Raw genomic sequence first — 24,610 nt, 5'->3', positions numbered from 1 at the left:
TGATATCTCAGGGTTGTTTTGATTTGCATTTCTCTAATATATAGAGATGATGAACATTTTTTCATGTGTTTGTTAGCCATTCGTCTGTCATCTTTAGAGAAAGTTCTATTCATGTCTCTTGCCCATTGATATAAGGGATTGTTGGCTTTTTTCATGTGGATTAATTTGAGGTCTCTATAGATCCTAGTTATCAAGCTTTTGTCTGATTGAAAATATGCAAATATCCTTTCCCATTGTGTAGGTTGTCTCTTTGCTTTGGTTATTGTCTCCTTAGCTGTACAGAAGCTTTTCAGTTTAATGAAGTCCCATCTGTTTATTTTTGTTGTTGTTGCAATTGCCATGGCAGTCTTCTTCATGAAGTCTTTCCCCAGGCCAATATCTTCCAGTGTTTTTCCTGTGCTTTCTTGGAGGATTTTTATTGTTTCATGCCTTAAGTTTAAGTCCTTTATCCATCTTGAATCAATTTTTGTGAGTGGGGAAAGGTGTGGGTCCAGTTTCAGTCTTTTACATGTAGACATCCAGTTCTCCCAACACCATTTATTGAATAGGGAGTCTTTCCCCGAAGGTATGTTCTTGTTTGGTTTATCAAAGATTAGGTGGTTGTAAAATGTTAGTTTCATTTCTTGGTTTTCAATTCGATTCCAAGTGTCTATGTCTCTGTTTTTGTGCCAGTACCATGCTGTCTTGAGCACTATGGCTTTGTAGTACAGACTAAAATCTGGTATGCTGATGCCCCCAGCTTTATTTTTGTTACAGAGAACTGCCTTAGCTATACGGGGTTTTTTCCGGTTCCATACAAAATGCAGAATCATTTTTTCCAAATCTTGAAAGTACGATGTTGGTATTTTGATAGGAATGGCATTGAATAGGTAGATTGCTTTGGGAAGTATAGACATTTTAACAATGTTGATTCTTCCCATCCATGAGCATGGTATGTTCTTCCATTTGTTAATATCCTCTGCTATTTCCTTTCTGAGGATTTCATAGTTTTCTTTATAGAGGTCCTTCACCTCCTTCGTTAGGTATACTCCTAGGTATTTCATTTTCTTTGAAACTATGGTGAAGGGAGTTGTGTCCTTAATTAGCTTCTCATCTTGACTGTTATTGGTGTACACAAAGGCTACTGACTTGTGGACATTGATTTTATATCCTGAAACATTACTGTATTTTTTGATGACTTCTAGGAGTCTTGTGGTTGAGTCTTTGGGGTTCTCTAAATATAAGATCATGTCGTCGGCAAAGAGGGAGAGTTTGACCTCCTCTGCTCCCATTTGGATTCCCTTTATTTCCTTGTCTTGCCTAATTGTATTGGCTAGAACTTCCAGCACTACATTGAATAGTAAAGGTGACAGAGGACAACCTTGTCTGGTTCCAGTTCTAAGAGGAAAAGCTTTCAGTTTGACTCCATTCAGTAAAATATTGGCTGTGGGTTTGTCATAGATAGCTTCAATCAGTTTTAGAAATGTGCCACCTATGCCTATACTCTTCAGTGTTCTAATTAGAAAAGGATGCTGGATTTTATCAAATGCTTTTTCTGCATCTATTGAGAGGATCATGTGATCTTTATTTTTGCCTCTGTTAATATGGTGGATAACGTTTATAGAGTTGCGTATGTTAAACCAGCCTTGCATCCCTGGGATGAAGCCTACTTGATCATGATGAATGACTTTTTTGATGATAAGCTGTAATCTATTGGCTAGGATTTGGTTGAGAATTTTTGCGTCTATATTCATGAGTGAGATTGGTCTGAAATTCTCCTTTTTGTTTGGGTCTTTTCCTGGTTTTGGTATCAGGGTGATGTTTGCTTCATAGAATGTGTTGGGGAAGATTCCTTCTTCCTCAATTTTTTGGAATAATTTCTGCAGTACAGGAATAAGCTCTTCCTTGAAGGTTTGATAGAATTCTGGAGTGAAGCCATCTGGACCAGGGCATTTTTTGGTTGGAAGCTTTTTTATTGTTTCTTGGATCTCAGTGCTTGAAATTGGTCTGTTCAGGAGCTCTATTTCTTCCTGGCTGACTCTAGGGAGAGGGTGTGATTCCAAATATTGATCCATTTCTTTCACATTGTCAAATTTCTGGGCATAGAGTTTCTGGTAGTATTCAGAGATGATCTCTTGTATCTCTGTGGGATCAGTTATTTCTCCTTTATCATTTCTGATTGAGGTTACTAGAGATTTTACTTTTCTATTCCTCGTTAGTCTGGCCAATGGTTTATCTATTTTATTTATTTTTTCAAAAAACCAACTCCTTGTTTCATTAATTTTCTGAATGATTCTTTTGTTTTCAATTTCATTGATCTCTGATTTGATTTTGGATATTTCTTTTCTTCTACTGAGTTTAGGCTTAGATTGTTCTTCTTTTTCCAAGTCCATAAGATCTCTTGTGAGATTGTTGATGTGCTCTCTTTCTGTTTTTCGAATGTAGGCATCTAAAGCGATGAATTTTCCTCTCAAAACTGCTTTTGCAGTATCCCACAGGTTTTGGTAGCTTGTGTCTTCAGTGTTGTTATGCTCAAGGAAGTTAATGATTTCCTGTTTTATTTCTTCCTGCACCCATCTGTTAGTCAACAGAAGATTGTTTAATTTCCATGCCTTTGGGTGGGGTCGACATTTTTGTTAGAGTTGAGTTCAACCTTTAGTGCCTTATGGTCTGAGAAGATACAAGGTAAAATTTCAATTCTTTTGATTCTGTTGATATTTGTTTTGTGTCCCAGGATATGATCAATTTTGGAGAATGTTCCATGGGGTGATGAGAAGAATGTATATTCTTTATCTTTGGGATGGAGTGTTCTATATGCGTCTATCAAGCACAGTTGTTCTAGGGTCTCATTTAAATCTCTTATATCCTTGTTTAATTTCTGTTTAGAGAATCTGTCCAGCTCTGTAAGAGGAGTGTTAAGGTCCCCTGTTATTATGGTATTATCAGATATCATATTGCTCAGACTGAGTAAGGTCTGTTTCAAGAATCTGGGAGCATTTAAATTGGGTGCATACATATTTAGAATTGAAATGTCTTCTTGTTGTATTTTTCCCTTGACCAATATAAAGTGACCATCCTTGTCTTTTTTGACTTTAGTTGCTTTAAATCCATATGTATCTGAAAATAAGATTGCAACTCCTCTTTTCTTCTGAATTCCATTTGCCTGAAAAATTGTCTTCCAACCCTTGACTCGGAGCTTTAATTTGTCTTTTGAAGCCAGGTGTGTTTCTTGCAGACAGCAAATGGATGGCTTGTGTTTTTTAATCCAGTCAACCAATCTATATCTCTTCAGTGGGGAATTCAAGCCATTAACATTTATTGAGATAATTGATAAGCGTGGTAGTATTCTATTCATCTTATTTTGTGAGAGTCCATTGCTTAGTTTTATCTTTTGCAACAGTGTGGAGGTTAGGTTCTGTCCTTTAATTTCTGAGTTCTTACTTTGCTGCTGATCCATGGTGGTGGTCAGTGTGCAGAACAGGTTGAAGTATTTCCTGTTGAGCTGGTCTTGTTGTGGCGAATTTCCTCAATGTTTGTATATCCGTAAATGATTTGATTTCTCCGTCAATTTTTAAGCTTAGTTTAGCAGGGTACAGAATTCTGGGCTGGAAATTGTTCTGTTTAAGTAGATTAAAGGTAGATGACCGGGCGGCGCCTGTGGCTCAAGGAGTAGGGCGCCGGTCTCATATGCCGTAGGTGGCGGGTTCAAACCCAGCCCTGGCAAAAAAAAAAAAAAAAAACCCACAAAAATGGTAGATGACCATTGTCTTCTTGCTTGGAAAGTTTCATTAGAGAAGTCTGCGGTCACTCTGATGGATTTGCCCCTGTAGGTCAACTGGCGCTTACTCCTGGCAGCTTGCAGAATCTTTTCTTTTGTCTTGACTTTGGACAGGTTCATCACAATGTGTCTTGGAGAAGCTCGGTTAGAGTTGAGGCGACCTGGGGTCCGATATCCCTCTGAAAGCAGTGTGTCAGAATCTTTGGTGATATTTGGGAAATTTTCTTTTATAATATTCTCTAGTATGGCTCTGGGGCATTCTTCTTCCCCTTCTGGAATTCCTATAACTCGTATGTTGGAACGCTTCATAAAGTCCCATAATTCTGACAGTGAATATTCTGCTTTCTCTCTCTTCTTTTCTGCCTCTTTTACTATCTGAGTTATCTCAAAAACTTTGTCTTCTACCTCTGAAATTCTTTCTTCTGCATGGTCTAACCTGTTGCTGATACTTTCCATTGCATCTTTAAGTTCCCTGATTGACTGTTTCATTTCCTTCAGCTCTGCTATATCCTTGTTATATTCTTCATATTGTTCATCTCTTATTTGATTCTGTTTTTGGATTTCCTTTTGGTTATTTTCCACTTTATTAGCAGTTTCCTTCATTGTTTCCATTATTTCTTTCATTGTTTTCAACATGTGTATTCTAAATTCCCTTTCTGTCATTCCTAACATTTCTGTATAGGTGAAATCCTCTGCAGTAGCTACCTCATGGTCCCTTAACGGGGTTGTTCTGGACTGGTTCTTCATGTTGCCTGGAGTTTTCTGCTGATTCTTCCTCATGAGTGATTTCTTTTATCTGTTTCCTTGCCCTAATGTTCTTGCCCTAATGTTCCTTTCACTTCCTCTTGCTCTTTAAGTTCTCGTGCCTGTGGACTAAGGGTTAGATGAGTCCTTTTGGTACAGGACTAGAAGGGTGAGAAGGTTGAAGAGCAAGAAAGGGATGAAAGAAAGGAGGACCAAGTGAAAAGAAGAAAAAAAAATAGAGAAAGGAGAGGGGATGGGTAAAAGGAATATTGACAAAAGGCAGAGAGGCACAGAAATAGGGAGACAGAGCAATATAGGTGTACAGTAGGGTACTGTGACACAACCTTAAAAAAGAAACCACCTTCTGGGGGTGCCCAGTTGTGTGGTTCCCTTGAGGTCAGCAGCTCTTTGCTAACCTGATCAGACACAGTACCCCACCTCCACCAAGTGCAGAGGAAAGACAAAAATGCTATAAATCAAACCAAAACAAGCAAACAGAAAACTGTACAGGATAAAATTGGCTGGAAAAACCAAATAATAGTGGTAGAAACACTAACAAAAATGAAGTTCTAATTATTGAAATAGGCAGCAATGGGAAATTATAGTTAAACTAGAAAAATTGAGAAAGAAAAAGGATCTGTATGGAAAAGGTTGAACTTAAAAAACAAAACAACAATCAACAACATCAAAATAAACAAAAAAAACAACGAAACAAAAAAACACACACAACCAAAAACAAAGCAGTATGTATATGTTATTGAATATTGTCTGGGCAACACGTGGTCTTCTGGGGTATGAGATGTTAATTACAGTTCTGATACGACTGGAGGCTGCTAGTTTCTCAGACCTTGGCAGGTAGACACCCTAAATCTCTCTTCAGCCCACTTAAAAGGCACTTTGAACTTGTTCACTTGCTGAGCAGAAGCTTTCCCAGGGGAAGTGCTTGTCGCTGGAATCACTGCTGAAGTGGCTATCCACTTACCCTGTGTGCCAAAACTGGTCTCCCTCTGCCCCCAAGGGTTAGGGCTGCAAGGCGGCTCAGACCCCGCCCTTAGGCTATTTGGTCACTGGGTTACCAGCTCCCACCCAATTCTAGCTCTGCGATCCTGAGGGCGGAGATTGCTGGGGCAGATCGCTCACAATGGCTGCCTGTGACCCAGAGCCAAACACTATTAGCTCCGTCTGACTCAGCGGCTCAGACTGGGGCCCTAGACAATGGCCAAAGTTCTCCGCGCTCCCGCTCAGGCTCTCCCCAAGGCAGTTCAGCTGAGTGCCAAGTCCAAAGATACCAAAACAGTTCACAGGTAAGGCCTTTCTGGTTTGCAGTCTCGCTGCTACTGAACTTACAGTTGCGGGCGGGTTTAGACGGATTGAACACACGCAACCACTTGCTGGTTTTCCACTGTTTTAGTCCTCCTCTTGGGGTCCAGAAGTCTCTCGCTGACTCCCTGTATCCTCTCAGGGGTGATGATAGGCAGATCCCACCAGCCAGAGATGCCTGGAGTCCTATCTCCCCAGACTCACGGTGCCCAGATGCAAGGAAGCTGTTACTCGGCTGCCATCTTGCTCTGCCTCCTCCCAATTGATGAAATCACTTCTCCACTGTTTGTCCTCCTCCTGGGGTCCAGAAGTCTCTTGCTGTCTCTGGGCAGAGCCCACAAGCCAGAGATTCCTGGAGTCTTCTCTCCCAAATCTCACTACTCCCAGTTGCAAAGTAGCTGTTACTTGGCCACCATCTTGCTCCACCCAGATTGTGGGAGCTAACAAGTGTGAAACCTTCAGGGCAGGCACTCCAGCTGGAAATTCTAAGAGTTGATGCTGCAGTTTTGAGTCTGGAAGCAGAACTTTCTGACTCCCAGATTCTTAAGCACTATCTCTTAGAGCTTTGTTTTCAGCCCTGATCACCCATGATATGGTTAAAAACAAAACAAAAAGCAATCTGTGGCCTATTTGGCAAAAGCCAGTTTCACTACTTGGCTTCCAGGTTTCAAGTGCTTTTTTTTTTTTTTTTTTTAATTTAGCTCTTTCCATTGCAATGAAGTGGGGAAAGACTAAGCATTTGTGCTATAATAACTGAATCTGGATTTTTTTTTTTCTTGAGAAACGTCGGGGAGCGATAGGCCAGTTTTTAGATGGGAAGTTGTGTCAAAGACTTTACAAAGACTACACTGGCATCTGTGGAACACAGACCAAGTAAGAGTCAGTTGTAGTAATCAGGAAAGAGAGATTAAGACCTGATCTAAAAGGAGGGAGCACAAGGAATACATTTAAGAGATACTTAGAAAGTAGAATCCCCAGAACTGGGTGACTGATACAATAATGTGAAGAGCAAGAGGCTCTTCAAGACAGTCCCAGGTTTCTGGCTAGGCAACTGGGAAGAGGATGATCTATCATTCACAGAAATAATGATAACAGGACAAAATGCAGGTTTTCTTTGGGGTGAGGGTTATAAATGAGTGTCCTTGTTTGGACATACTTGATTTGAAGTGCCTTTGGAACTTCTTTTTTTTTTTTGAGACAGAGCCTCAAGCTGTCGCCCTGGGTCGAGTGCCGTAGCATCACAGCTCACAGCAACCTCCAACTCCTGGGCTTAGGCAATTCTCTTGCCTCAGCCTCCCAAATAGCTGGGACTAGAGGCGCCCGCCATAATGCCAGGCCATTTTTTGGTTGTAGTTGTCATTGTTTGGCAAGCCTGGGCTAGATTCAAATCCACCAGCTCTGGGGTATGTGGCTGGCGCCTTAGCTGCTTGAGCTACAGGTGCTGAGCTGCCTTTGGAATTTCTAATATATTCAATAGGCAGTTGAATATAAGCATCTGGGTCAGGAAGGAAGTTTGGGATGAAAAAATATTGGGAGTCATAAGGACAAATAGTGAATATGATAAAAGAGCTCCTAGGGCTGTTACGTAGATAAAAGGATCAGGAGTAGAGCTGTTTCCTCTAGAATAAATCTGTTAGATGCTCCATATGACACTTTGCCATCTGGAAATCTGTTCCTCAGTGTTTGACTCACAAGTGTATTTTCATTTTTAGTGATTGTACTCTTTAATTGAAAATTTTAAATGTTTCTATTTTTCAGTATTTTGAGTACATATTAATAATTATCCTTTGAGGTAAGAATAGAGATTTGCTGAAAATAAAACATTTTAATATATCTTTTGTATATTTTATGTATCATATAGTAAAGTAAAAATATATACTATATATGTTTTTAACACATTTCGGTATGTATAAGATGATTTCTATTCATTTTTCCAGTAACAACTGTAACCCTATAACTTTCTGCCTCCATGATAGTTCATTTATATGCTTCTATATATGTTTTTATTGGCTCCATTTAGATTTAACACAATTGGCCTACATTTTTCATAATCCTTGATGATAAATATTTTAGACACATTGGATGTCTTATGGTTAACAGAAACCTTTTTGTTATTATCTGTACTTGCTGAAAAAGTTGATACAGTTAAAAAGAAAATGTTATCTTTAGCCCTTTATATACATGAGGTCATAAGTTAAAACCTTTTATTTTAATTGTCCATACTCCCATACCACTTTCTTTCTCTCACTATCTGATTCATATGCATCAAGTCCCAACTAAGCCCTTCCAGTCTTCACCCCGTACCCCTTCCCCCAAGTTATTTGCTCCTTGATTAATGGTCCTACACTACTCACTTGCTTTGCTGGCGTAGCACTTACTATATACTCTTCACTGAATATGTGGATATGATCTGTATTTCTAAATAAATCTAGGAAACATTTTAAAAGCAGTATAAAATAGTGAAAATCAAGAGCTATCAGGTTCTTACTTTACAAAATTCAAATGGAATTTGACATATTTTTACAAAACAAAGGTTAGACTGTAATATAATACATAACTCATCCTATTCTGCAATTGAATTGATTCTTAAACTTTTAAAATCTGATAGTTGGAAAATCTTTACATACCATTTCTTGTATTATTATCCCAGAAAAAGAGTGATTACTCAGTTCTGTGATTATAAAATTTTATAGGTGTTCTTGGGATGAAAATCTGATGAATACATAAATCATGGAATGAATCTACATAAATTCTGAAACCACAGAAACCGTTTAGAACAAATCATATCCTATAGACATGACATGAAAAAGGGAGTGGTTAAGAGTACTATCTGACTTTTTATACTGTTGGCACATAATTGATGATGCAATTAAATTTGAATTACAAAAATTCAAAACTCTGTAATTCATATTTTGGTGAATTTAGTGATGTGTTACATCTGTTCTATGCAAGTACCTATCCAACCTTTCTGATATTTGTAGCTAAAGGAAACAATAGAATCTCAAAAAGCAGATACATACAGTTGATTGATACTATGTTATACTGTTTTCCAAGGAAAAAAAGTAGGATACAAGGTAGAAATTACAAGATATGAAAATGAGAAAAATTTCATGCTTTCAAACAGAAAGTTTAGTGACAGTTTTTCCAGCCCATTTCAGACAGATGGGTGTACTTCTATCTGTAAAGACTTTCTTTGGTGTTTCATTTTGTTTATTAAAATCACCATTACCAGTAAGGATTTCTCCACAGACCATCTAATGCCTTATGCTCTTCTCCTTGCTCTAATCTCACCTTTTACTGTTCCTCTAAGTGTGAATAATTTATGTACATATTAATTAACAGGATTTATTCAGCTCATATTTAAAACTTTTCTTTGGGAGCTAAACTCTCCAGGAGCTTGAAAATTGGAATGCAAGATACTTTGGAAGCACTTGCTAAAACTAATGTATTGAAGACATTTACCAAAGAATGCCCTAGTGACTTAGAATTTAATGCCAGAGTATTTACTTGCTTTGAATAATTTTCTTTGTATTTGGGATAAGGTTAGAAAGCAACTGGAAAGGAATGAAATGATTTGACCTATTTTAGGTAGTAGTCACATTAGCCAGTTATCTGCAATTTCTTTTTTTTCTTTTTTTTTTTTTTTTGTGAGGCAGTCTCACACCATGCCTTGAGTAGCGTGCCGTGGCATGATAGTTCATAGCAATTTCAAACTTTTAGGCTCAAGAGATCTTCTTGTCTCAGCCTCCCAAGTAGCTGGGACTACAGGCGTGTACCACTGTGACTGTTTAAGTGTTTTTTTTTGTTTGTTTTTTTTCTCTCTCTCTATTTTTAGTAGAGGCAGCTGGTCTCAAACTCCTAAGCTCAAGTGATTCACCTCCCTAGGCCTCCCAGAGTGCTAGGATTACAAGTGTGAGCCACTGGGCCCAGTCTGTGATTTCTTTACTAAAATAAATCAGTACTTTAGACTAACTGACTTATTCTTTACCTGGAAAAGAGTTAAAATCAGTTTATTTCCTCATGATATAAAAATTCTACAATTAGATTATGTCCAAATGAAATTAAAATAATAGATAATATGATGAAGTGGTAAAAGAGCATAGGCTTGGCCTAAGCTTGAATCTGTGAAACCCTGGACCTCAGCTTTTTGTCTATAAAATAGGCATAATAGTTGTGCCACCACCCAGAAGTTGAAATGAGGATTAAATGAGTTATACATATAAATAATTTAAATAGCAGCTTATGCACAGTAAGTACTCCATACATATTAGTAGCAGAAATAGTAAGTTATTGTTCTTGTATTTTTTATTTATTTATTTTTTTTACTTTATTTAATTTTTGAGACAGAGTCTCTTTTTGTTACTCATGGCATCACAGCTCACAGCAACCTTAGACTCTTGGGCTTAAGTGATCCTCTTGCCTCAGCCTCCCGAGTAGCTGGGACTACAGGTGCCCACCAGAACACCTGGCTATTTTTAGAGATGGGGTCTGGCTCTGGCTCAGGCTGGTCTCAAACACGTGAGCTTAGGCTATCCACCCACCTTGGCCTCCAAGACTGCTGGGATTACAGGCGTGAGCGACTGCACCCAGCCTTTTATTCTTCTTTAATTCTAGTCAGTATCAAGAGCAGTATCTTGCACATAGGAAACACTTGGCTTGTCCCTTACTCCACTTGTTCATCTTTTTTTTCCCTCCATGAGCTTGTAGGACAGAAATAATCGACTAACTCCTAGCCATTTTCACCTCAACTTCTGTTACTTCAGGTAGCATCCTCCCAACCTTCATAATGAAAGGGCCTCAGAGTTTTGTAAAGGATTTAATGTCTACAAAGGCTGAGACCATGGGTAAAACTACTTGGGCATCTTCAGTAAAAAAATAAAATATTATCTATGTTTTTAGACTTCACAGATAGCCTATAAAAATGAGTTTCCTGAAGTTAAAACAAAAAGAAATGGAACAGATCAAAACATCTCCCTTTGCAAAGACTTACCCCCCCATCCCCATAAAGTGGAGAAACTATATGAAATTTGTATGGAATAAGTATTTCTTATATTTCTTTATTAATTAATTAATTTTTTCTGTTTTTTTTTTTTTGAGGCAGAGTCTCACTTTGTCACCCTCAGTACAGGGCCATGGCGTCATAGCTCACAACAACCTCAAACTCACTTGGGCTCAAGCGATTCTCTTGCCTCTGCCTCCTGAGTAGCTGAGACTACAGGTGCCCACCACAATGCCTGGCTATTTGTTGTTGTTGTTTGTTTGTTTAGCAGGCCCAGGCTGGGTTCGAACCCACCAGCCCTGGTGTAACCACTGAGCTATGGACACCAAGCCTTCTTATTTATATTCAAATTATCAATTATGTAAATTAAGACTCTGTACATTATGAGGAAAGTTAGTTTTTGTTACAAAGCATTGACATCACTGATGCACAGCTGAAGCCTTTGATAATGACCAGATGGCAAGGTGAGAATGATGTCACAATTAATGTGGAAGCTTTCAGACAAAACTGAGATCTACCAGGAAATCTTAACATACAAGTTTATGACCCCAAATACAGATTTTATTTTTTTTTTTAGTTTCAGAAAGGAAAATGATTGCTGTTGCTTATATTTAGAGTTATATCTTGATATCTTAATCTGAATACTTGCATAGAACTCATATAAAATTCTAACATCTTCAGGAACATTTTAAATTAATTTTATAATTTTTAATGTATAATCTGGATATCTCCAATTTTATGAATTTGCAATGTAATTGATGACTATCAAATCAAATGTTCTTAGCCCTCAGGGGAACCACAAAATGAGCATCAAGTGTTATTAGAAGAAGTGCATGGATTTCAGTCCTTTGCAAGGTCGCTAGTACCTTCTTCAGAGAGACTAAATTTACCTAAATCTGATAAAGTCTTCGTGAATGGTACTGAGAAGAACTCCAGTTCCTCCCTGTCCAGTATGGATTATATAGCCTCTGGGCCCAGGAAACCCTGTTCTGGAACTCCATATGGCAGAAGGCCCAGGAGCTCATTCCCAAATTCCCACCGGTTTCAGCTAGTCATTTCAAAAGCACCCAGTGGAGATCTTCTGGATAAACATTCTGAACTCTTTTCTAACAAACAATTGCCATTCACTCCCCGCACTTTAAAAACAGAGGCAAAATCTTTCCTGTCACAGTATCGATATTATACACCTGCCAAAAGAAAAAAGGATTTTACAGATCAACGGATAGAAGCTGAAACCCAGACTGAATTAAGCAGGTATGGTACGTCAACAACCAATAGTAAATCCTTCAGGAAACTAAATGAATATAAATCAGTTAATAGTCTTTGTTTTCTATCGAGTAGCTTATATGCCAGACTTGATAATACCCTCTTAATTGATGAGATTAATGTGACTTGTCCTTTTCTGTGTGTCACCAGACTTTCAGAGTAATTGTTGAAAAATAAATAGCTATTAAATGTTTCAAGCTTCTTATAAATACAGATTTTACATATTGTTTCAGACATGGTTCTAGAACTTCATATGTTTTTAAATATACTTTCAGAGAATTCTTAAAATATGTCATCAGATAGCATTTGTGTAAATAAGCATATTGATTTATGTTAAAAGTAGCAAAAAAAAAAAAAAAAGGTAGCAAAACACTGGCTATAAAAGGGAAGAAAACCGGGGGCGGCGCCTGTGGCTCAGTGAGTAGGACGCCGGCCCCATATGCCCAGGGTGGCGGGTTCAAGCCCAGCCCCGGCCAAACTGCAACAAAAAAATAGCTGGGCGTTGTGGCGGGCGCCTGTAGTCCCAGCTGCTCGGGAGGCTGAGGCAAGAGAATCGCATAAGCCCAAGAGTTAGAGGTTGCTGTGAGCCGTGTGACTGCCACGGCACTCTACCCGAGGGCGGTACAGTGAGACTCTGTCTCTACAAAAAAAAAAAAAAAAAAAAAAAAAAAAAGGGAAGAAAACCAATCCTTTATCTATCTACCCTTCCCTGCAGATATTTATGCAGTCTGGTATCGCAACAACTGCCCAGGAATAAATTAAACAATTGGGATACTTTCTGGAAATTAAATGTCATTTAATTCAAAGCTTTCAAATATAGTAGTGTCTAGCATACCCTGAATATTCAGCAACTCTTGTAAAGTACTGAGTTAGCAGATTTATAATTATGTTTGTCTTTTCTAGTGTTGCATAAACAAATGATTTATCTGATATTAAGGTTTTAGTTATTCTAGAAAGTAAAAACTAGTTTGGGGTGGGAAATACATAAAAGACATAGTAATCTCAGGTGAGTTTGCATACATTTAATCAAAGACCTAAGGAACTGAATCTGTAATATAACTTGTCGAGTAGGGAAGTAGATCATGTCATCATATCCTTTTGTGATTATATTAATGAATGTTTTAGAGATAATAATTTCTGTTTCCTTCTGTCTGAGATCTAGTCATTGTTCTAGAAAGGAAAAAGAAACATGTAATCCAAACAATATCTATTTTCTGGTTATATAATTAGAAGTTATGAGGTGGGGGATCAGGCATAATGGCTTACACCTGCAATCCTAGCACTCTGGGAGGCTGAGGTGGGAGGATCTCTTGAGCTCAGAAGTTTGAAACCAACCTGAGCAAGAACGAGATCCTGTCTCATTCTTTTATGTTTGAGTTTATTTTTTTCTAGCTAGTATAGCTTGTTATCACAGTGTTTATATTTTAAAGGATTAGTAATAATTTCTTTTAAAATATTGCAGCTTTAATTCTGATTTTGGGACAGTTGAGAATAAGAACTTGACAGATTCTGAAGTGAACATAAAGCAGGTAATAAATATGAAATCTTTTTGGTTGCCACATTTGAATTACAGATACTTTAATGTAAATAGAATACATATACAAAATAATAATCTCTTGGTAGCACCCGTATATACTATAGCCAGTATACAGAAGGTTTACCATGTACATATGGTTATAGCTTTCTCTAGATGGCAAGGTAGATCCTGACAAATCTGAAAAATCATTTATTGTTAGCGGTTTTTTCTAAATGGTTGTCTGGCTGGACAGATGGATGGATGAATAAAATACCTTAAGCATTGTTTTCAAAGTTGTGGATGTGGGTTACTAAAAGAGCCAGCAAAGCTCTATAGAGGTTATTGGAGTTTTTATGCATGTATTTTTTAAAGGAATTTCCACTGACTGTATTATTGGAAATTATACATTTAAAGAATAGATGGATATCATTCTCTTATATTTGCCTTTTTGTATACCATAAAGCTTCTTTACTATAGTGTTTACGTTTTGAATGCTTGGCAGTCATTTCATTTAAAATATTACAGCTTTGGGGGATGGATAATGGGAAGTTGCTTGGTGGTCATGGTTCCCATTGCTCCATGGAGGGTGCGCTAAGGCTGGTCTCAGTGTAGCAAAATTGCATTTGTACCCCATGAATACATACAAATAAAAAATAAAGGAGAAAAACATTTTAATATTAACTGCTTTAAGTCTGATTTGGGGACAGACTGATTTATTTTATTTTTAGAGCATCAATCATACACTCGTGTCCCAACTTAAATTTACTGTTTATAAAAATGATTTGTCTATTAAAATGTCACAGATTCAGCTTGGCACCTGTAGCTCTGTGGCTCAGGCGCCAGCCACATACACCAGAGCTGGCGGGTTCGAATCCAGCCCAGGCCTGCCAAACAACAATGACATAGCCAGGTGTTGTGGCAGGTGTCTGTAGTCCCAACTACTTGGGAGGCTTAGGCAAGAGAATTGCTTAAGCCCAAGAGTTAGAGGTTGCTGTGAGCTGTGATGCCATAGCACTCTACCAAGGGCAACAGCTTGAGACTCTGTCTCAAAAAAAAAAAAAAAATATCATGGATTCAGGGAGACAAGGATAAAATAAATCACACTCAATTTCCTATTTCTCTTTTGAAAATGGGTAAAAGGTGTCAACTGAAGATTTGCCAAGTTCATAAATTTAGAAAGGAGACCTTCATTTTTTTTTTTTTTTTTATAAAGGGTTATAGCCTTTAGGCTGGCCATTCTGACAGGCTTGGAAATGGGAAGTCTCTGGTGAAGACCTAAAGTAACCACTTCAAGGCAGGGAATCAGTAAGATAGAAATTTAGGGGAAATTGGTCAAATTGCTAAGTGTACATATTTAGTAGGTTGTAAGAGGGGCTATGAGTATTTGCAAAGGGGATGCACACATGTGTAGTAAGCAAACATGTATTTACATATGCCCCATGTTCACTTTGGGGTGGTGACTTAACATTTAAATGCTTTAAACATAGGCTCTAAGTGTCAAAAGGTAAAATGAAAGACAGAGGCATCCTCTGTAAACCAGCCAGAACCAGTCCAGGGTTGGTGGTCTCTTATCAGGAACAGAAGTTAGTCAGATGTTGTGTAAATCAGCGGTGGAACAGGGGTTTCTAAATGGCTAGATTTTTTTTTTTTTTTAACTGTTAGGAAAGAAAGTTAAGTTGATAGTGGTTAGCAAGGGAGGGAATATAACGAGGCATATCCAACCTCTCATCCTGTTATGTCCAAAAATTCAGTTTTTAAGGTTTCTCAGGAATCCCCTTGGCCAAGAAGAAGTCTGTTCAGTTGGTTAGGGGGCTTAGATTTTATTTTTCTTTCTCAAGGGTAGTATGTTTTCTTCTCAGTCTTTAATAGCTGTTTGACATAGGGCCCTGCCACTTAAGGCCCAAGAGAGCTGAGTTTCCTCATGTAGAACAACTGTACTTAATTTGCAGGATGTGGGGAGAAGTAAATGATGTAGGTAAAGTGTCTAGCCTGGTAAGGGCTTGACCAATGAAGACTATTACTAGCTTGAAGTTTATGAAGAGAACACCATAGATAACTGTATAAACTAAAGCAGAAGTCCATCCTTATTACATCATACTTCAAATGTTTATCCATAACCTCGCAAGCAAATTGGTGTGTCTCCATTCTCCACCATCAGTGCCACCAGAAATTGACTTGAGAAAGCTAGGAGAGCAATAGGGCCATATGGTAACAGCACATTTAAAGCTGTGAAGCACTGTATAAAAATTAGTATTACAAAGATAAAATCTGGGCCAGGTATGGTAGTTCACGACTATAATCCTAGCATTCTGGGATGCTGAGGCAGATGGATTGCCTGATCTCACAGGTTCGAGAACAGCAAGAGTGAGTCCCCATCTTTAAAAATAGCCAAGTGTTGTGGTGAGCACCTGTAGTCCTGGCTACTCGGCTGAGGCAAGACAGTCACTTGAGCCCAAGAGTTTGAGGTTGCTGTGAGCTGTGACACCACAACACTCTACCGAGAGTGACAAAATGAGACACTCATCTCAAAATAAAAATAAAGGCTCGGCACCTAGTGGCTCAAGCGGCTAAGGCGCCAGCCACATGCACCTGAGCTGGCGGGTTCGAATCCAGCCCGGGACGCCAAACAACAATGATGGCTGCAACCAAAAAATAGCCGGGCGTTGTGGCGGGTACCTATAGTCCCAGCTACTTGGGAGGCAGAGACAGGAGACTCGCTTGAGCCCAGGAGTTTGAGGTTGCTGTGAGCTATGATCCACAGCACTCTACCCAGGGCAACAGCTTGAGGCTCTGTCTCAAAAAAATAAATAAATAATAAATAAAAATAAAATCTAATGATGTGGGCTTGGGCGCCTGTAGCACAGTGGTTACGGCGCCAGCCACATACACCAAGGCTGGCATGGGTTCGAACCCAGGCCACCTAAATAACAATGACAACTGCAACAACAACAAAAAATAGCCAGGCGTTGTGGCAGGTGCTTGTAATCCCAGCTATTTGGGAGGCTGAGGCAAGAGAGTCGATTAAGCCCAAGAGTTTGAGGTTGCTGTGAGCTGTGCGCCACAGCACTTTACTGAGGGCAATATAGTGAGATTCTGTTGGAAAAAAAAAAATCTAATGATGTGATTAAATGCTTAGCACAATTTCTGGCACATTGTAAGGAAGGATTCTATAACAGTAAGCTTCCTTTCCATGAGGATAAGTAACTCTGAGGAAAAAAAATAAATAAAAGTAAGCTCCCATTATTTTTGTTAATTAGTTGATATTATTGTTTGTATTACCAGGCTACAATGTAATTTGGCATATTGGTATTTGAAACAGATAAGCTATTTGAATTTCTGAATAATGGGATTTTTTTTCTCAAATTTACTTAAAAGCTATAAATTTGCTTTATTTTCTCTTTGTAAGTTTATTGTAATGATTTCTTAATATAATTTAAAATGTTGCTCTTTAAAATACAAAGTCCTTTGATCTTTAAGGAAGAAGGTGCTTACTGTATAGAAGAATTATTCTAGAACATTCTTTGTTGTACTATGTCACTTTTATCTACCGGATATCTCTGTTTACTTTCCTTGAAATTGGCAGTTTTATTTCTGCTCTCATAATGTATTTTTGAAGCAAAATATTTATTCTTTTTATTGCATCCTCAGGCATCTAATTGTATAACATATGATACCAAAGAAAAAATAACACCTGTAGCTTTACAAGAGTCTGACTTCACATGGGGCAAGATTAAACATGGTACTCTTCGGTATTTCTCACCAAGGTAAACAGTTTACTATCTTTACCTGATGGCTTTCCTATATAACAGACATATAGTACTGACTTAATTATATGCTCTAATCTGTTTTGGCATTATGCAATTCAGTGGCAGTTTTAGTTTTACCAAGGAAATTTTACAAAGTTAGGTGCTCATAAAGGTTTAAACAAATTAATTTTTCTAATACATTAGTAAAGGTAAAAGGCATACTAACATATTATTTGTCATCACTACTCCTTAAAAAATTATTTTCCCCAAGACAGGTGCCCCAGCAATGATGCTAACTAGTTTACATGGCACAAGTAGTGCTAAGAGAACCTTACCATTTGAGGAATCATAATTTCTACTTTGAATATTCACCATATGCTAGTGCTTGATCTACCTGTGCTATGTGGAAGTACTCCTAAGTACTGTCATTATGTTTAGTAATTAACCAATTACTAAACAAATGGGAGGGGGGCAGTCAGTGACATGCAGAAACAAACCATCCTTGACGGACCCCCCGACTAAAGGAACACTACATCTAAATAAAAATGATATATTAGCATTGGTTGAACTAAAAGATGCCTTGACAGTTTCAGCTGTCAAATGTATTTTTGGTGTTAGAGACTAGATATGAGATGGAGGGAGAAAAAAAGGAAGGAGTAGAGATTAGAAACAGTGCATACATGAGGTGTCATGTAGCAGACCAGAAGGAAAGTACATGTAAGCCCCTCAGGCCAGCTTCTTCCTCAGGTCTTTGCTAGGGATATCTCACCTGCTAAGGCCACAGGAAGTTTGTTGTGGGGCAGCACCTGTAGCTCAAAGAAGTAGGGCGCCAGGCCTATATACCAGAGGTGGTGGGTTCAAACCAGCCCTGGCCAAAAGCTGCTAAAAAAAAGAAATTCATTGTGCTTCAGCAAACACAGTCTGCACTGAATATAAAACATGACCTAAAGACAGGAATATTTTTCTCTTCTAGTAGTTTCTATCTAAAAGAAATAAATCAAAATATTATAAATTAGTATACCTAAATAAAAAGATTTGAATTAACAAATGGGTAACCTAACTAAATAATGACAAAATTATTATAATGACCAGCTTAAGAAAAATTACCATAGTAAATTGTCTGTTTATAGCATTATTTATATCTTAACCTTAGTCAAATTGTCATTGTTTTACTAGAGAAGTGTGATAGTTTTTAAAAAAGATTGTGAATTTGTAACTAGGTAACTAGTTTAAAAACCCATCTTTGCTACCTACTAACATCAACCTTGGCAAGTTACTTAGCCTTTCTGATACTTGGTGAACTCATAAGTAAATTGGAAAAATAATACCTTCCCAATATACTCTACAGGGTTGTTGAGAAAATTAACATTGGATCATGGATATGAACATGCTTTAAAAATTCTGAAACATAGTATTACAGGTTGAACAGCCCAAATCAGAAAATCCAAAATCCAGAATGTTCCATTTCCAACATGACTCTATTGGGGCATTTTGGATTTCAGATTTTCAGATTTGGGATACTCAACCACTGAGAAGACAATACAGATATTCCAAAATCTAAAAAAATTCTAAAACACTTCTGGTTTCAAGCATTTTGGTTAATGGATATTTAACCTGTGCAAATATAAAATATTTTTGACACTTATTGTATGCTAATCATTGTTTTGCTTAAATATTTAACTTTCTCTTTCTAGGACAGTATGTCAGTATTCCCTGCATTCTCCTTCAGGGAGTAAAATCTACTCTGAGTAAGATCTTTAAGACCTCTTCATTTTGCTTAGTGGGAATCAAAAATTAAGAATAATAGAAACCATTATTAAATGAGTCAGGATTGAGTACTGATCTCTCTTATAACCAGCCTTGGGGTGTCAATCATATAATACATGCTGAATTTGAGAAAATGAGCAGAGTTTTCTGGAATAGTCTATCACATTGTTTTTATCTCAAGTAGAAATTTGTCCCTATGTTAAGAATACTTGCTATTTTTTAATAATTAGTGCCCATAATTCCTATTTATTTTTATATGTTAAAACAATAAAGAATAATAAGTATTTTAGTGGCCAGGCACAGTGGTTCACACCTGTAATTCTAGCTGCAAGGCCAAGGTGGTAAGATTGCTTGAAGCAGGAGTTTGAGACCACCGTGAGCAATTGCAAGACCCCATGTCTACAAAATACAGAAAAATTACTTGGGCATGGTAGTGTGCTCCTGTAGTCCCAGCTACTTGGAAGGCTGAGACAAGAGAATTGCTTCAACCCAGGTGTTTAAGGGTGCTGAGGGCTATGATGACACTAATGCACTCTAACTTGGGCAAAGAGCAAGACTTTCTCAAAAAAAATAAATAAATAAAAGTGTTTCAAAGAAACAGACTTTTGGCAAATCAAGATACTCTAAGGTTTCTAACCTCACCAATTTTTTGCAGATATTTTACTTGTACATTATTGTATTTTTTCAGGGAAAATAATCTATTTTATAAAACTTATTTCCAAATTTGCTGCTTTTAAGCAAGGAAGATAACAGTTTGAAAGTATAACTTTTTAGAAAACATTTTAATCTATTTTATAATTTGCTTATTAACTCTTCCCCTTATATTTGTTTATTCAGTAATTGAGTAATTACTATTCTTCATTTTAACATTTTTTACTAATTACATTTACCTTATAACATAATTACTAATTACTTGCTATTTAACATTTTCTATTAATTTATTAACCTCAGCTAATTAAAATCAAATTCACAATAGTATCCTAATTTTCTTACAATAGCTGCTAAATATAATTATCTTTTAGTATAAAAGAGAAATATGCTTAAGTAATTTAGAATTACTGTTATATTCATGTTTACAATTTTTCCTATTAGAATTATTTTTCTTCTCCAAACATTTTCAGGGGAAAAAATACATTTTTCTACCCAATAAATCTCTCAACCTTAAAACAAGATGCTATCCTAGAACTAGGAGTGGACATCACGTTGAAGGTCCGAGTTCTCTAGACTACTTTCCTCCTTCCTTCCTGTAGGTGCTGACAATGCTCAAGAACCAGAGGGCATTTAAAACACCCCGGGAATACTTGCTCCAGTGGGTTGCATTTGATTGTCCTCTTGTTCTCTTATTTCTTTTAATTCTGCCTCTTTTTCACTCCTATGGATATTGCTGACATCTATGAAATTTTACTCTACTAGGTAATAGTTCATTTTTAGTAAATATTTATCCTTGCATAACTTGAGAAGGTAAATGAACATTTTATTTTATAATATTCCCCTTAATAAGAGATAGACGTAATTTAGCAGAAATAAGAGATTTCTAATTAAGTACTCACGTTTCTTATAGTGTTGAGAATATGTAAGTAATCATTTTTATGCTACGTATTGTGTTCCCTTTATAGTGAAGAAGAACTGTTGTACCTGAGTTTTATTGAAGACGTAACTGATGAAATTTTGAAACTTGGTTTATTTTCAAACAGGTGAGATTTTTAAAATTGTGTTACAGTAGTTGAGTACATAAAATATTCTTCATATGGTTAATTTTTCAAAGTTATTTCTTCCTATTAATAAATGAAAAATTATATTGCTTTTTGGGATCATAGCTTATAATTGATACCAAGTTGTAAGGAATGTTTAATTCATACTCTAAAGTAAATTCACATTAGAGGGGAATTATAGGAAGGAACAGATATTTTACTCATTTAAATATTACTACATCTCTTAGTTATAACAGACTAGTAAAATAAAAATTTTTGCTTCTTATTCACAAAACCCCATAATCCTATTTTACTTTCTGAAACTATATGAGAATAAAAAGGAACCATTTTTATCACATCTGTTACTAGTATTAGAAATAGTAAAAATGAGGACAAATTAAAAACTAGGTTTGCACATTTCAACTAAAAAGCAAATTTTGCAAACCCGGATTAGATATTGTGTATTGTAGGGAAACTGTATGTTTTAAATCTAGCTTCAACATTTATGTATCTAAAATTCATTGTCAATATTTGCTTTAATTAAAAAGTTTCTTAAATAAAATTTACTGGGCAATAGGCTCCACTTTGTTACATAGCATAGGACCCTATTATTTATGTAATATATGCTTTTTTCTACATAATATTTCATGTGCAGACATTTCCAGTAAATTATTTCTATCCTACACATCAAGTGTTCTTTTATTAAAGCAAATATTTTAATTATTGGTATTAAAAGATATACTACCCTGTTTCCCCGAAAATAAGACCTACTTACAGGAAAGATAAGACGTCCCCTGAAAATAAGACCTTAGCGCTTCTTTGGGAGCACACCTTAAAATAAGATACTGTCTTATTTTCGGGGAAACAGGGTAGAAAGACCTAAGATTTTTGGCAGTAATTCTGTTTCCCTCTTCCATTTTAAAAAGTTGGTAAAAAGTGTTTGAATACTACAATAGTTTCTAATCCACAAGATGAAAAGTTTTGGAGATCTGTTTCATAATATTGTGAATACCTCATATCCTTAACTGTACACTTGAAAATGTTTAAAAAGTTAAATTTTGTTATTTTTTTAATTCCTAAATAATTCAGAACTACTAACTCTGAGGTTGACTCATGACTTCACTGATAGTAACAAAAGAAATTAGTTATTTTTCAAGAAAACTTTTGATACACTCATGTGATAGAGAGATGAACATGGTGTTGTAGAAAGAATAAATTTCCAAACACAATCAGAGTTAAATTCTCCTAACAGCTTGTACCCTTAGGGAAGAGAAAATTATCTTAGGGAGGTAGTTTTCTCATCTTTAAAATGTTTTTTTACAATACCTTTCTCACCCAACATTGATCAAGATTAGAGGCAAAATGATTATTATGTGTGTGGTGTGTGTGTACCACTTAGTGGTACTTAATAAGTGATAACTTTTAGGTTATTATGTGGATTTATCATTAGCAGGATTTTTTCAAGTATAATTTAGGAAGCACTGTAAAATCTCTTGTAAGAGGGTTTTCTTTAGGGTTTGGTTTTGGGGGAGTGTGTATGTATGTGAAAGAGAAGATGGGATTGCATATGTGTGAGAAAAAGCTTTTGGAGGGATGTGTGAGAGAGGAGAATTTTTTTCAAAGAAATAAAAGTAGTATATTTCAGAAACATTGGCATCCATTATGTCACTGGGTGCAAATGCATAGTAGAAACCATGCTGTCTTCCAAGTTGGAGAACTTGACAGAACAGAACAGGGAAGGATTCATCTTTAGCTTTAGAAAGAAAAACATGACAACCTTTAGTAGTTTGGGTATTACATGGCTATTTTATATTTAGTTGATTTTTTGATTTTGAGATATTAACATTTTTATTTATCATTTGTAGGTTTTTAGAACGACTGTTTGAGCGCCATATTAAACAAAATAATCATTTGGAGGAGGTTTGTCTTTCCTTAGAACTTCATTAGAAAAATTCTAACTTAGAAATAATTTTTAAGTTTTTCTATACCCTCAAAGAATGCATTAAAAGAGAGTGCTTTTTTTCCCCTTGAACTTTTTTGAGGGAGGGAGAGGGGGAGTAGAGGGGAAAGTAGTAATCCTGTGAGATTCAAAGCAGTACAGATAAAAGCAATTCAATTTGACTAGCTTAATGAATGTAATTATTCTCATCTTCTTCTTAATCCTAGGAAAAAATGCGCCACCTGCTGCATGTCCTGAAGGTAGACTTAGGCTGCATGCCCCAGGAAAACTCAGTAAAGCTAAATGATGTTGAAATTTTGAATTTACTTGATTTGAAAAAGGCTGGGAATTCTGGAAAAAATGAACTTAAAAATAAGCAAGAAGTAACAATTCAGCAGGAACGCCAAGAATACAGAAATGCTTTGGATATGTTACTGTCTGCACCAAAGGATGAGAACGAGACTTGCTCTTCACCAAGTGAATTTTTCATGCCTATCTATAAATCAAAGTATTCAGAAGGGGTTATAATTCAACAAGTGAATGATGAAACAAATCTTGAAACTTCAAATTCGGATGAAAACAATCCAAGTATTTCTGACAGTTTAATAGATCAGGAAACTTCTGTGAATGTCCTTGAAGGTGACAGTGATACTGAAAAGATTGAGACTTCAAATGAATTATGTTGTCTTGACCCACCATTCTCCCAATCTGTTCAGTTCTCTGGTGTCAAAGGTGACAATAATCATGACGTGGAATTACCAACGCTTAAAATCATGGAAATGAGCATTGAGGACTCCCCTGTGGATACTTGATCTTCATTAATAAATACCTCAAGTGGCCAGTAACTCAACATTACTTTTCCTTTTTTTCTTTTATAAAGATTTCTGTATTAGTTTCCTATGTTACACAATAAATTACCATAAACTTGCCACACATTTATTTTGTATCCCACAGTTTCTGTGGATCAGGAGTCTTACCACAACTTAGTTGTGTTATATAATCAAGGTGATGATCAGGGCTGTGGTCTCATGTAAAGGCTTAACTATGAAACAGCCTGCTTCCAAACTTTTCAGGTTGTTAGAATTCTCTTCCTCATAGCTATAGATCTGATAGCTTCATTTTTCTTGCTGACTGATGGTCAGAGGCTGCCTGCAGTTCCCCTCTCACTTGGCTATCTCCATAGGCAGGTCACTGCATGGCTGCTACCTTCTTCAAGGCTAACCGAGAGACTCTAATAGTAATATGGAGTCTTATATAATGTAACATAATCAAGGAGTAACTTTTCACTGCCTTTGCCATATTCTTTTGATTAGAAGCAAGCCACAGGTCTAACCCACACTTAAGTGTTGGGGATGTTGCACAAGGGTGTGAATTCTAGAAGGCTAGAATCACTGGAGTCACCTGAAGATCTGTTAACTACAATTCTAAAGTTGCTTTTCTATTTTTTTATTTTTTGTTTTTTTGTAGAGACAGAGTCTCACTGTACCGCCCTTGGGTAGAGTGCCGTGACATCACACGGCTCACAGCAACCTCTTCTAAAGTTGCTTTTCAAAGAAACGTATTTTACTCAGACATAAGTGGTTTTGTAGGCAATAGGAAATGGTTTGTGATCTAGTATGGGTCTTGAAGCATTGTGCCTTCAATTTTTAATTTCCCTTTTCTCAATGTGTGCAATATCTGAAGCCTTAAGGGTCTTCTAATTTCAGTGAGCTAGGGTAGTATGACAGCTTCATGAAATACTGTGTCATGAGTGCAAAGAATCCATCATATCTGCCTGACACTCTCCTCTTGCTAAGTCCATGCGGATGTTCCCTGATCCCCTAGTTCCCAGTGTCAAGAATGAGTACTGGAGTTTGAGACCACCC

The 24,610-nt window shown here is 36.8% G+C and overlaps 1 protein-coding gene across 4 annotated transcripts in view; it reads left to right on the top strand.

The window, feature by feature from the left end:
• Positions 1-23,595, top strand: part of SPATA7 (spermatogenesis associated 7) — a 62,270-nt gene extending 38,675 nt beyond the window's left edge. For 2 of the 4 annotated variants that reach the window (XM_053603226.1, XM_053603224.1), the window contains 7 exons: positions 11,605-12,074; positions 13,549-13,615; positions 17,251-17,366; positions 19,043-19,096; positions 20,732-20,809; positions 22,672-22,726; positions 22,973-23,595. In XM_053603226.1, coding sequence (XP_053459201.1) covers positions 11,605-12,074; positions 13,549-13,615; positions 17,251-17,366; positions 19,043-19,096; positions 20,732-20,809; positions 22,672-22,726; positions 22,973-23,557 — 1,425 coding nt within the window. In that variant the 3' untranslated portion in view covers positions 23,558-23,595. The remainder of the gene's footprint in view (positions 1-11,604; positions 12,075-13,548; positions 13,616-17,250; positions 17,367-19,042; positions 19,097-20,731; positions 20,810-22,671; positions 22,727-22,972) is intronic. The other 2 variants (XM_053603225.1, XM_053603227.1) reach the window with 2 other exon arrangements.
• The last annotated feature ends 1,015 nt before the right edge of the window (positions 23,596-24,610 follow it).

The sequence above is a fragment of the Nycticebus coucang genome, chromosome 9 (assembly GCF_027406575.1).
Source record: "Nycticebus coucang isolate mNycCou1 chromosome 9, mNycCou1.pri, whole genome shotgun sequence".
Taxonomy (NCBI): domain Eukaryota; kingdom Metazoa; phylum Chordata; class Mammalia; order Primates; family Lorisidae; genus Nycticebus; species Nycticebus coucang.
Note: the sequence above shows the minus strand (reverse complement) of the source record. Positions and strands in the feature narration are given on the sequence as shown.